The following is a 14,379-nucleotide window of genomic DNA, read 5'->3' as shown; positions in this document are numbered from 1 at the left end:
CACAAGCAAACTTCCCTCTTTTAGCTCTACCATCATATGATCCACATGATCAACTTTCCCAACTAAATTCTCCAATCTTGTCATGAAAAGGTCATTTTACATTACTCAATAAGCAAGCCTAAAACCTCACCCAAGTAACTATTTTCTGCACTTGATCATCATAGCGATCAAAGTTTGGAACCCGGCCAGCGCCTGATTGCTAAACAGTGATTTGCAATTATATTCATGGTCAGAAAACTGGACAAATAATAGTTAGTTATTCTCCATATCAATAAGACACCTAACCTAACAATCCATTAGTCGGAGGCTAAATTATCTAATAATTGATTGACAGTATAAAGGATAACAAAACCAACGGGCTTTTTAAAAATTAAGACAAATATAGAGCCAAACTATAGGTTTTGCCAATTTCTAACAGCAGCTTGTCAAGACCTCTGCAACTATAACCATACAAAGTCTTGTAACCTTATGCTTTCCTATTTTTATATTTAAAGAATTAGGGATCCGACTTCACACAGAAACTATAGCAAGTGCATCAGGATACAATGTTGACAGTTGAAATTTAAGAGCAAGGCAAAAGAAGCTAGTAGTCATAATCAGCATACTCAAAACTTTTGTATAACAAATTGTATTCTTGCAGACAGCGACGGATCCAAGATTCACCGATAAGGGTATTTCCAATACCTATTTAAAGCTCCATACACACAGGTTCAATGAAGTATTCCAGTGACCAGTGGGTGCTCAAGCTCCCTCCCGATCCTCCTAGATCTGTCCTTGCTTAGAGCTTAAGCTTGGATAAATTTCTTGATGTTGTTCAACCACCCCAAGTATTCACGACTGTCTTTGTTGATCATGTATTCGTGTAGGAAATTGATCGTACTGGGTTTTATACCCCTCATCTCCAGGTACTTGTGGAAACTTTGCTTTAATTTCTCATCCAAACCACTGCAGAAAATCATTTCAACATACTTTGTTACTATTAAGTTCATTTTAGTCATCATATTTAAAACCAAATAGCGAACTTACTGAAAATGAGGTCCCTCGTAAGCAACTTTATCTTCTGAAATTTCCGGGTTTTTGGCAGACAAATTGTCTATTTCAATCACATCAGGGAAAGCAATGCAGTGGAATTCTAGAGAAAATCCACTTTTTTTAGAGACTGATACAATTATTGGGACGGTAGATCGCATTGGCTTCACTACATCATCCGAGTCGTCATCATCATCAGCTGCATTATCTTCTCCTGTAACAAGATCAGTCATGTGAACTTCAACCTTCACAAGTTCACCTTCATATTCTCTACTCAATGTTACGGTTTGTTGTCCTGGAGTATCTTCAATCTTGAAAGGGAATCCTTCTGGGATATCTTCATCCTATTAAGAACATGACATTAAAAAAATGATGCTTCTCACAACAACAAAGCCTTAGTCCCGAAATGATTCGGGGTCGGCTAACATGAACCATCATATAAAACCGTGAAATCAAGTCGTGTCAGCGACACAAATTCGCTCCCTCCACTCCGTCCTATCCACTACCATATTTTCCTCAATTCCCAGTAAACTCATATCACTCTCGATCACCCTCCTCCAAGTTTGCTTAGGTCTTCCCCTACCCCTCACCACTACATCCCTTTGCCACTCTTCGGTTCTCCTAACCGGCGCATCAAGCGCTCTAATATCCATACATTGAGTTGGGAGAAAATAAATCCCTTAAAATTTATATCAGTCTTCAGTTTTAAATGCAAGGAAGACAAAGTCAATTAGGGTAATTTGTCAATTTACTGAATTTAGAAACGAATAGCCACTGGTTAAACTAAACAATTACTCCAATTTGAGTTCCAAATAACCCCCTCTCCGCAAAAAAATATTTACCTAGGAGGAAAAATCTCCCTTTTTCCGATCTAACCCGTTATTAATGCAGGTAGACTGGAGGTTCCAGAGGAAAAAGCATACAGAAACCATCCCTTACTTTGTCCTGAACACAATGTTCAGCTGAATTCTATAGAATATCTGGGATGAATGTCCACAATACAAATATAAGAACCCACAGGTAAAATGTATTCTACTATAAAAGTCAGTTGCAATTAAAATCCATCAACTTCACGGGTTACTAGTCAGAGCATTAACCCCGATCTCCTTTATCAAATTCATAATAAATCAATTCTCTTTACAAGACAAAAACAGTGTTATTAATGAAGCATGCTAGTTCAAATTTAGACCACTGAGAACTCATGCACTCCAACATCATTTTGAAGAGATCAATAAAGACCTAGGATCAAAAAAAGAAGCAATCCATGGCTTACCCTTTAGCATTGTAGCTTCTTCAAAACAGAATATAAACCCAAAAAACTTAAAATTAACATCGCTAAATGTACAGCTACTTGAAAGTCAAAATCTAAATTATTCACTTTAGTTAGCGGGTTAGGAAACTACAGTAACTTCTGTCCAAATACTTTTGAAACAGATTTCATAAATATGTTACATAAAGAGTCTTAGTAATCAGGAATTACTTACTGCTATGTATACATTTACTATATATGTAATGTCTTAAATAATACCTAAAATGATGTGTTTAGCGCATAACACTACCCCCTCAAGGTAATGTATAAATGTCAATCATGCCTTACTTGTTACCAATGCAACAAACTCTATTTCCAGCAGGAATATTAGTGACCCCCACCTCCTTTTTACGTGCTTGGTACAAAACAACCGTTATTGCAACATAACAATTGATCTCCCTATGCATTGTTTGATCACGTAAGACTGGACTAGAGACAAAGTGAATAGCTTCATGACATCACACTTAACGTGTCTTCTTGTTTGAAGTAGTTTTCGCTAACGTGTCTTCTTGTTTGAAGTAGTCTTTGCTGTTAACAAAAGTTCCTAGAAACTAGGAATAAGTTAGAGTTTGATTTGGTCTTTGCTGTAATCACGTTTCCTGTATATGTGGGATACGTTAGTTTCTGTTTTTGGATTCCTGTTCACTGTAAAGCTATTTAAAGCTTCCTCAGTTTACATTCTAAATAACAAATACTCTTTGCATTGTGTTACAATTTGTCTATTGTGTTCAATATTTATCATTTGGTAAGGCCTGATTGAGAGAGAAGAGTGTGAGAGAAACACGAGAGAAGAGTGTGAAGAGATGGCAGAAAGCAACAATAATAATGGTTTTGTGCAACCAGCTATCCCAAAATTTGATGGCTTCTATGAACATTGGGCAAAATTGATGGAGAATTTCCTTCGAGCAAAGGAATTCTGGAGCCTAGTAGAAGATGGAATAACAGAGATTCCAACAGGAAGAGAGCCATCAAAAGCAGAGACTAAAGTTATTGCAGAACAGCAATTGAAAGACAAGAAGGTGAAGAATTATCTCTATCAAGCCATTGACAGAGAAATTATGGAAACCATTCTGAACGATGATACATCCAAGCAGATTTGGGACTCGATGAAGCAGAAATTTAAAGGGTCAACAAGGGTTAAAAGAGCACAACTTCAAACCCTAAAAACTGAATTCGAAATTCTGAAGATGAAAGAAGGGGAAAGTGTCAATGCCTATTTTGGAAGAACACTCTCAATTGCCAAGAGGATGAAATCATGTGGTGAAAGTCTCAGAGAAGCTGATATCACAGGAAAGATTCTTCGATCCTTAGTTCCAAAATTCAACTACGTGGTATGTTCAATTGAAGAATCAAATAATGTTGATGTTTTAACTGTGGATGAACTCCAAAGCAGTCTTTTAATTCACGAACAAAGGATGAAAGGATCTGTAGAAGAAGATCAAGTATTGAAAATTACACATGAAGACCGAAGTGGACGAGGCAGAGACACGTTTAGAGGTCGAGGAAGAGGCAGAGGCAGATCGTTCTTTGACAAATCTTCTATTAAATGCTATAAATGTCACAATTTGGGACATTTTCAGTATGAATGTCAAAATTCAGAGAAACGGGCTCACTATGCCGAGATCGATGATGAAGATGAGATGTTGTTAATGGCGCAAGTTGATCTCAAGCAAGACAAAAGGAAAGGGATCTGGTTTCTTGATTCTGGATGTTCGAACCACATGTCAGGAAACAAAGAGATGGTTCGAGGGCTGCCAAACCTCAAAACCCCAACAAAAAAATGTACAAGTTGCATGATGGGAAAACAACACAGAGTAGCCATTTCAAAGAAGAGTAATTGGAGAGCCACAAAGAAATTACAGCTCATACACTCAGACATTTGCGGTCCTATTTCGCCTGCCTCCTACAGTCAAAAGAGCTTAAGAACAGATAGAGGAGGAGAATTCAACTCCAATGAATTTTCAGAATTTTGCAGAACACAAGGCATAAGAAGACAGCTTACTACAGCGTATACGCCTCAGCAAAACGGAGTTGCGGAGCGTAAAAACCGTACAATCCTCAATATGGTGAGATGCTTGCTTGAAGAAAAACAAATGCCCAAAATGCTTTGGCCAGATGCTGCGAAGTGGACATGTCACATTCTCAATCGGAGTCCCACTGCCTCTGTGAAAAATAAAACTCCAGAAGAATGTTGGAGCGATTTGAAACCTAACATTGAATATTTCAGGGTCTTTGGCTGCATTGGAATGAAAAATAAAACTCCAGAAGAATGTTGGAGCGATTTGAAACCTAACATTGAATATTTCAGGGTCTTTGGCTGCATTGGAAATGTACATGTACCTGATGCTAAGAGATTGAAGTTAGATGCAAAAAGTCAGAAATTAGTCCTGATCGGCTACAGTGTGGAGTCCAAAGGATATAAGCTGATTAATCCTTTCACAAAGAAAGTAACCATCAGTAGAGATGTCATCTTTGAAGAAGATGAAAGATGGGATTGGGCAAAAACAAAAGAGGAGACTACTGATGTACTTGATTGGGGAGAAGAATATGAAGAAGCCCACAATCAAGGAGATGAAAGTAAAGAAGAAGCAGATTTAGATGAAGAAAATACAGCAGATGTGGATGAAGACATCACCTCCAATAACGACGCAGAAAATTCAAACAGTGATGTTCCAAATTCAGCAAGTTCCAGCTCTAACTCACTCAATTCCAGCCCCAACAATACCTCTAATTCATCTCTCTCAATCAGAGAACGAAGAGCTCCTGACTACTTAGAAGATTACACAAGTGGAGAAGGATTCTCCGAAGATGAGGTACAAAACTTTGCTCTATGTATATCTGCTGATCCCATTTTCTATGAACAAGCAGCAAAATTGAAGAAATGGAGGGATGCAATGGATCTTGAAATCGAAGCAATAAAGAAAAATCAAACTTGGGAACTTGTAAAGGCTCCTTTGGAAGTGAAGGTGATAGGTGTCAAGTGGGTGTATCGAACCAAGCTGAACGAAAATGGAGAGATTGACAAATGTAAAGCACGCCTCGTGGCAAAAGGGTATGCTCAAGAAAAGGGAATTGACTACAATGAGGTCTTTGCACCAGTAGCACGATGGGATACCATTCGCATGGTAATTGCAGTAGCAGCGACAAATGGTTGGAAGTTGTTTCAACTAGACGTTAAAAGCGCATTTCTGCACGGAGAACTCAAAGAAGACGTCTACGTCGCTCAGCCACAAGGCTATGAAGTTAAGGGAGAGGAGAACAAAGTGTACAAACTAAACAAAGCTCTTTATGGCTTAAAGCAAGCTCCAAGGGCGTGGTTTAGTAGAATTGAAGGATACTTCGTCAAAGAAGGGTTCGAAAGAAGCTGCTGTGATCCTACCTTGTTTGTAAAACAGGAAAACAACAAGATTCTAATTATAAGTCTCTATGTTGATGATCTTGTTGTTACAGGCAATGATTTGATTATGATACAAAATTTCAAAAACTCTATAAAGAAGGAGTTCGAGATGACTGATCTAGGAGAAATGAAGTATTTCTTGGGAGTGGAAGTTCATCAAGGAGTAAATGGCATTTTCATCAGCCAGAAGAAATATGCCAGTGAAATGCTTGAAAAATTCGGGATGAAAGGGTGCAATGGAGTCAGAAATCCAATTGTTCCAGGAAACAAACTATCAAAAGAGGAGGAAGGCACTCAAGTAAATGGAACCTTGTTCAAGCAGATTGTTGGAAGCTTGCTATATATGACTGTCACAAGACCAGATTTGATGTACAGTGTATGTCTCATAAGCAGATTTATGTCAAAACCAATGGAGATACATATGTTAGCAGCTAAGAGAATCTTGAGATATATTCAAAGTACTGCTGACTTTGGCATTGTTTACAAATGAGGTTGCACAACTGAGTTAATGGCATATACAGACAGTGATTATGCTGGTGATATAGATGATCGAAAGAGTACATCAGGATATGTTTTCGTATTAAGTGGAGGAGCTGTAGCTTGGGCGTCCAAGAAGCAACCTGTAGTGAGTCTGTCAACTACAGAGGCAGAATATATCGCTGCTGCCTCATGTGCGTGTCAATGTGTCTGGATGCAGAGAATTCTGAAACAAATTGAAGGTACAAAAATTGACTATGTGAAGGTTCTCTGTGACAATTCTTCTACTATTAAACTTGTAAAGAATCCGAAACTTCATGGGAGAAGCAAACATATTGATGTACGATTTCATTTTTTAAGAAATCTTGTAAATGATGGGTCAATTAAAATGGAATATTGTGGCACGAATGAGCAAGTTGCAGATATCATGACAAAACCGTTAAAGCTTGATCAATTTGAGAAGCTTAGAGAAGCACTTGGTGTTCGAAGCAGCTTGGGTATAAACTAACTTGCTGTAAGCAAGTTTAGTTTAGGGGAGAGTTTTGTTAAGTAACGTGTCTTCTTGTTTGAAGTAGTCTTCGCTAACGTGTCTTCTTGTTTGAAGTAGTCTTTGCTGTTAACAATAAGTTCCTAGAAACTAGGAATAAGTTAGAGTTTGATTTGGTCTTTGCTGTAATCACGTTTCCTGTATATGTGGGATACGTTAGTTTCTGTTTTTGGATTCCTGTTCACTGTAAAGCTATTTAAAGCTTCCTCAGTTTACATTCTAAATAACAAATACTCTTTGCATTGTGTTGCAATTTGTCTATTGTGTTCAATATTTATCACAGAGTGTCTGCCAAGAGTACTTATGTTTATTTATATTGTATAAAATTGTTTCACTATTTATTATTCCATATTTTATTATTATACTATTAATTATTATAATTTATTTACGATGCCAATCAGCATTTACTTATACTACCCATTAGTACTTTTTGAGATAACAAACACACACACATCTGCATCTTCAAGCCCCCACTATCCATTAGTAGTCCATCTTTAGAAAACACAACTCCATCACCTCCTTTAAGCCAAAGTCAAGAGGAGGAGGAGGTAATTTGTGCATAGGCAGGCGCCTTTGACTGCATTGATCACAACATCACTAAATCTCTCAAACAGACATAAACAGTGCTTCAAGCACCATCATTTTTTCTTGCATGATAAGCTTTGTAAATGGCATTGACAATGCCATAAAAGATGGTCATAAAGCATGGTAAGGCTCAAAAGAGGATATTAGATTACACACAAGATTATCAGACTTTTCAAAGTGCACTTGCAAGATCAAGACTAGGGTTAAAATAGGAGGTGGTGAATCTGATGCCAATTGAGAAGGTACAGGTTGTCAGTCATGGTCTGAAATAAGTGGCTATAGAATCATAGGCAAAAATGCCAACTCATACCACAATCAAGAAAATAATTATGAACCACAATATGAGATGGATTATTAAGGCATTGGAATAATGGAAAGGAGTCACTAAAAGAAGTGATGTTAGCAACACTAAATATTGACCAAATGAAGGAAAAACACGTACATCCTTTTTTTATTTCAAGAGTAGCCCACGATGAGCTTTCAAGCTTGAGGCCTAATGCATTGATTGAAGAAAGTACACCCAAATACCGAGAGCAAGAATTAAAGCTTTATAAGGAATGAGCAACATAAGTCCAAAACTCTATTCCTCAAAAATTGTCAGTCAAAGCAGAGAAAATCAATAGTTGCAGTTCAAGACGAGTTTTTGATATTTAGTACATGAAGTGGCCAATTGCAGGATGCAACAAGAGAAATAAACAATATGACAAAGACTAGTTTAGCAACTAAAATAAAGGTTTCATAGCAATCCTACAAAATGTTTGAGCATTTCCCTTGGGAGCCAACCTAGCCTTCAAATCCATCGAGATTCATCTTGTCTCTAGAAACTCGTTTTTATCCTGTTGCCCTCTTGTTTGGTGGCAGAAAAACAAAATCCCAATCATAATAAAGCCCCATTTGCATGAGAGCTAGCCAGCTTCTATAAGACTAAACTTTGTAAGACATTGACAATGCCATAGAAGATGAACAAAAAGCATGGTAAGAATCAAAAGAGGATATACGATTACACAAATGACTATCAAACTTTTGAAAGTGCAATTGCAAGATCAAGACAAGGGTTTAGATAGGAGGTGGTGAATCTGAAGCCAATTGAGAAGGATCATTAGGGCACTGGAGTAGTGGAAAGGAGTACCTAAAAAAAGTGATGCTAGCAATACTAAATATTGACCTAATGAAGGAAAAACACCTATATCCTTTTTTATTTCAAGAGTATCCCAAGATGGGCTTTGAAGCGTGAGGTCTGATGCATTGATTGAAAAAAGTACACCACACACCGGGAACAAGAACTGAAGTCTTATAAGGAAATAGAGCGGCACAAGTCCAAAACTTCAGTCCTCAAAAATTGCCAGTACAAGCAAAACAACAGTTACAGTTCAAAAGTATGTCTAAACAATGCCGATAGTCTCGAAACAACATTTTGCAAGCCAAAATATCAAGCTCAATTGCAATATTCAAAACTTAATTTTTCTTATATTCCCTCTTATTTTCTTAATGGTCTGCAAGTCATCTTCCCCTACCAGCTAAAGGCACAATCAATGCCCAATGAAAACGCCAAAAATAATCAACGGACTAGAAAAATAGCATAATAAAATCGCCGTTCCACAGTGCTTTTCCTAACGCAAAAAATCATAACTTATATAATTATTAATCAAATCCTTCAATCTGCAAACCAAGCAAACAAACAAGTTCATATGCGAGAAAAGGGGGGAACGTATATACCCGATCATGATCATCCGTTTCCTCGGCCACCTTAATTTCCGAATCGATGACTCGGAGAAGCAACTCAGCCGAACTTGGCTTATTAGCATCAACAGCCGTAGAATATTGAAAAGATGGAAACACAGCGGGCTTTGGGCTAAAACCATTGGCATGATGGTTCACAGCGGAGAAGAAAGCAGAGAGGTGATTTCTGCTGCTTCCTCGAACGAACCGACTCGATAATGGAACTAAATTGCAAGTTGATTTGCGGATAAATGCAGCCAAAGCCATTTTCTTCTTCTTCAGGTTGAGGTTGAGGTTCAGGGTTTAAGACTCAGTACTCAGTACAAGGGTTTAGATTTTCATGTTGAAGTGGAATCGAGCTGGTTTTTACGGTTCTTTTTGTTTTGGTAAAATTCAACATTTGGCCCGATGTTATCTATTTTATTAAAAGGATGTTTGTTTAGGCTAAAATTTCATTTGACTAATTCAATTTTAGTAATCATAGAGTAAAAAAACTTTATCGGTTAAACCATGAAAAAAAAACTTATTTTTTTTATATGTTATGAATATCAATATAGCCGTAACCAAAAAAAAATACCAATATAATGAATTTAGTGAATATAGTATTTGAAATTTGAAAATAAACTCATAAAACTATATGACATTTAAGTGAAATATTTATACAATCTCTATTGATTTTGATTTTGCTCTATCATTAAGAATCGTTAGTATTACTTGCAATACTATTTCTAGTTTATTATAAATTTTTTTTGTCATTTTAAATCATTTTCTGAGTTCAAATTTAAAACAGATTTTACAAAGTAACTACTATATATGTAATCTAGCCATTTTGTTTTGCTGTTTTTTTAACCTCCAATTTAACTGTTATTTTTTTTATTGTTTGTCTTTTTATCTAATTATCCACACCATTTGTATGTCAATCCATATTTTCTCTTCTCTATTTTCAAAATATATTTAGTTAAACTTATTAATGATGAAGCAATACAATAGTGTAAATTTATTCGCAAACACACTATCAAAAACTTTAAAATTGATGGATTGCACTTTCATAATAATTCTTATTTGTATGGATAAATGGAGTAAACGGGCTTTGACCCATTTACTGATCCATTTATGGTCCGCCCGTAACCTAGCCTGATTAGGATTAGGGTTAGGGTTGTTGGTCCCGTATAATTAGTTCCAAGGGGGAGTTAGGAACTAATGTAACTTTTTCGCTTAATTGCTGACTTAATTTAATTCTTTAAACAACTTAACTCAGTTTAGGTCAGTAAGGCTGAGCGCGAAGCAAGCCAGCTTCAGTCAGAGGCTGACTAGAACTGTTTTACTTGTGAGTTGGGAAATAACACTTAAGGTCAGCTTCCAACTCAGCACTCTGATTACTCAGCGTCGGCTTATACAGATTATATACTGAGTAATTTAAACAAGCAACACATACATACATATATATATATATATATATATATATATATATATATATATATATATATATATATATATCAAGAGAAGGGTTAGAAATTACTCAGCAGTTGTTAGACGAGGTGCCGCGGCCTAATCTCCCGGGCGGACCGGGGGGTGGACAACCTCATGGCGACGTAAGCCGTGATTGGCGCCGAAAGCAACCAATCGTGGAATCAAGCTGCTCGGCAGGACCGGAGCTCGGAGATATGGAAGAGTCGTCACCCACGAATGGGAAAATGAACACCGATCCCTTGCGGGAGACCGGTGTGGGTTCGGGAAACTTAGGTACGAGCCGAGAAGGCTAGCTCCTTTCCGGAGAAAGGCTACTAGGCACCCCGACATCGCCCGGTTATGAACCACCGGCCTCCTACTCAGCATGTTAGGCGATAACGGACTAATCGTATACTTCTTTAAGTTTAAAATTCATTTGAAACCCTTTTCTTTCTCTTTTTTTGAAACCGTTTTGAGCATATATTATTGAAAAGCCATATTAGTAAAGAATCACCCATTTATGTTATACATACACAGAGAGGGGGGAGAAAGAAGTGATTTATTTACAACCGTATTTAAAAGTCATGTCGTGTGTTTATTCTACACTAACTTGTTCCCCCAAAACGAGTTTATTTACATGGTTCGCACCTTAATCGCCGTTGGAATGATTTAGGTGCGTTTTAAAACCCCGTTTGATGAAGTTTACCTGAATCGCCGTTGGAACGACTCGAGGGTTTGAAAACATTGAGATAAAAAACCTTTGATGAGAAAACGTGGTTAAACATACAAGTCAATTTTATTTTGTACAAATCATTTAAGAAAACGATTCAAAACTCTATTATTTACAATGAAAACGATTTTAATTACAAGGCTCGCTTAATCCGTCGTTTGGAACGGACTAAGGTTTTAAAGCGTGATGTTTTAAGAAACGATTTGAAATGTCAAGAAAACACTATTTATTTACATTAAGAATCTCTAAAAAACCTTTTAGTTTAAATAATTAAATTGAAAACTATTTTTGTGATTTATTTTCCCTCTTTTTCCTTAATGGATTCTCTACTTATTATAATTATAATAATAAACCCCTTTAAACTAATATTCACACTCAAATAATACTCATTTGGAACATGGACCCATGAATGGGCCAAAAGAATAAAGAAAATAATTTAGACATATATATATATATACACATTTAAATAAAAAAAAGAAGATATGAAAGTAAGAGTTAACACAAAAGAAACTATATGTATATGAAAATAATAGGTACAACACATTTATACAAAAAAAAAAATGTGAAAATAATAAGTAAATCTTATGAATAAGAAAATAACATTTACCCAAAAATAATTTCATTCAATAATCAACAAAATAACCCAAATATCCCAACACTATATATATATACATAACTAATATAGTTTTAAATACCAAAAATAACATATACTAATGTCTATCGATTATTTCTCAAAATATCAAATAACTATCATTTAAAACATAGCCTAAATTAATAAAAATGAAATACATATACATAATTATACTTATATTTAGAAAATAGTATAAAAAATGGTATACAAATATTATCAAATAATTATATATGCTAAAGGTCCAAAATAATTTGAAAAACATATATTACATAATTATACATATATATATTAAAGATTAAAAGCTTAAAAGTTAGGAAAAAGGGACTGAAATGGCATTTTTTACGTTTTGGCAGATTTACCGACGGAAAATCCGTCGGTAAACAGCCTTTAGTGACAGAATAGGTAAATTACAGCAGCACTCCTAAATGTTTCCAGATTTATTCAAAAGCTTTAAATTAAATCTAATTCAATCGTTTTGGATTTCCGAACTACCCAAGATGGATCATAGTCGAAAACGGAAGTTCCTAAACGACGTTTTTTTTTTATTTCAAAACATTATTTAGAAATTTCTTTTAAATTAAAAACTTATAATTACAATGTTTTCGATACCCGAACTACCTTTTTATCGGATCACGGTTCGTATTGGGATATCAAAACGAGGTTTTTTATTTTAAAACAAAACCGAATTTTATTCAACACGAGATGAAAATTAAATAAATACGCTAATTAAATAAAATGTGACAACATAAATAAATAACTAAATAAATAAAAACTATAACATAAAAATAAATAGGAGAGGAAGATAAATAAAATAAAATAAAAGAGAGTCTAGTCCTCGGATAATACCTTAAATTCGGTATATGACAGTCGAAGCCGATTGATTCCACGAACCACGATCTTCCGTTTTTAATGAAAATTTAGTAAAAATTGAACTTTAGGAAATTTGGAATTTTTGAGAAAAAAAATATTTTTCTCAAAAAAATTCACTCTCTCTCTAAAAATGTTTAGAGTGAGAAAGGTCTCTCCCAAAATCCTCCTCCCCTTTTTTGCATGGGGATCCGTGCCTTTTATAGGCAAACGGGTCCCCGGACCAATGGGCGACGCCCAAAGGAAATTGGGTGTCGCCCATTGGGGTTGGGCGGCCGCCCAACCTTGTGTTGGGCTACCGCCCAACCTTGTTGGGCGGCCGCCCAACAATCGTTGGGCGATCGCCCAACGGCGTTGGGCGAGCGCCCAACGCAAGGTTGGGCGCCCGCGCCCGACCTTCGTCGGGCGTTTGCCCGACGTGGTTGGGCGCCCGCCCGACGGCCCTCGGGGCGTGCCTCGCGCCGTCGGGCGTGCGCACCCCGCGGCCGCCGAGCGCGCGTTCCGTGCCGCCGGACGCTCACACGTCGCGGCCGCCGAATGCGCGCTTCGCCCTACCGGGCGCGTGCGCTCAGCGGCCCACGAAAGCGCGCACCGTGTCACCGGACCCGGGCATTGCTCGGACGTCGAGAGCGTGCCACTCGCGGTGCGTCCGACGGACGCCGAGCGCACGTCCCGTGCCGCCGATTTTCCTTCGCTTATTATTCTTTATATATTTTTTCAAAACTTCCGGAATCAATCGCTTCAACCGTCTTGTTTTCAGGTTTTCGTCACAGGTCCTCCGACTCGGTGTCTACAGTTGCCCCTATTTTTTTATTTTGACAGTGATGTGTGTGTTTCGAAAACGTTTTTTGCTAACGCAACACATGCAATGAAAAACATATAAAAGTAAAAGACACGTAAAGAGTAGGAGGGAGCATACCTGACCTTCGTGCTGCGCGTTCCGGTGTCGTCCTCTGATTCCTTCCATCGTCACCTTTGGAACGGCCATCGATGAATGTTCTTTTCTCGGAATCCAGCGTACGTTGGTTATGGCTCAAAAGCAATTTCGGTGTACGACCGCTAATGGGATGGCTCAAAAGCAACTCAGGTCTGCGACCGCGAGTAAGATGGCTCAAAAGCGACCCTGGTCCACGACCGCGGGTAAAATGGCTCAAAAGCAACTCAGGTCTGCGACCTTGAGTAAGATGGCTCAAAAGCAACTCTGGTCTACGACCGAGAGTGAGATGGCTCAAAAGTGACCCTGGTCCACGACCGCGGGTAAAATGGCTCAAAAGCAACTCCGGTCTGCGACCGTGAGTCAGATGGCTCAAAAGCAACTCTGGTCTACGACCGAGAGTAAGATGGCTCAAAAGCGACTTTGGTCTACGACCGAGAGTAAGATGGTTCAAAAGCGACCCTGGTCCACGACCGCAGGTAAGATGGCTCAAAAGCGACCCTGGTCCACGACCGCGGGTACAATGGCTCAAAAGCAACTCAGGTCTGCGACCTTGAGTCAGATGGCTCAAAAGCAACTTCGGTCTACGACCGTGAGTCAGATGGCTCAAAAGCAACTCTGGTCTACGATCGAGAGTAAGATGGCTCAAAAGCAACTCTGGTCTACGACCGAGAGTAAGATGGCTCAAAAGCGACTCTGGTCTAC

General features: G+C 37.8%; 1 protein-coding gene across 1 annotated transcript; it reads right to left on the bottom strand.

The window, feature by feature from the left end:
• Window positions 1-341: 341 nt before the first annotated feature.
• LOC136226387 (uncharacterized protein At2g39795, mitochondrial-like) lies at window positions 342-9,455 on the bottom strand. The gene is made up of 3 exons (XM_066014842.1): window positions 9,061-9,455; window positions 1,027-1,373; window positions 342-945 (listed from the first exon to the last, which is right to left on the bottom strand). The coding sequence occupies exons 1-3, from the start codon at window positions 9,328-9,330 to the stop codon at window positions 786-788; spliced, it is 777 nt and encodes a 258-aa protein (XP_065870914.1). The 5' UTR covers window positions 9,331-9,455; the 3' UTR covers window positions 342-785.
• Window positions 9,456-14,379: the final 4,924 nt, after the last annotated feature.

Source organism: Euphorbia lathyris, chromosome 4, assembly GCF_963576675.1.
Source record: "Euphorbia lathyris chromosome 4, ddEupLath1.1, whole genome shotgun sequence".
NCBI lineage: Eukaryota > Viridiplantae > Streptophyta > Magnoliopsida > Malpighiales > Euphorbiaceae > Euphorbia > Euphorbia lathyris.
Note: the sequence above shows the minus strand (reverse complement) of the source record. Positions and strands in the feature narration are given on the sequence as shown.

Excerpts from the sequence above, each read along its gene's own strand:
- LOC136226387 (XM_066014842.1), bottom strand. The coding sequence starts at position 9,330 with ATGGCTTTGGCTGCATTTATCCGCAAATCAACTTGCAATTTAGTTCCA. Across the intron at positions 1,374-9,060 it reads AAACGGATGATCATGATCGG|GATGAAGATATCCCAGAAGG; the intron begins GTATATACGTTC and ends TGTTCTTAATAG. Across the intron at positions 946-1,026 it reads TACGAGGGACCTCATTTTCA|TGGTTTGGATGAGAAATTAA; the intron begins GTAAGTTCGCTA and ends GATTTTCTGCAG.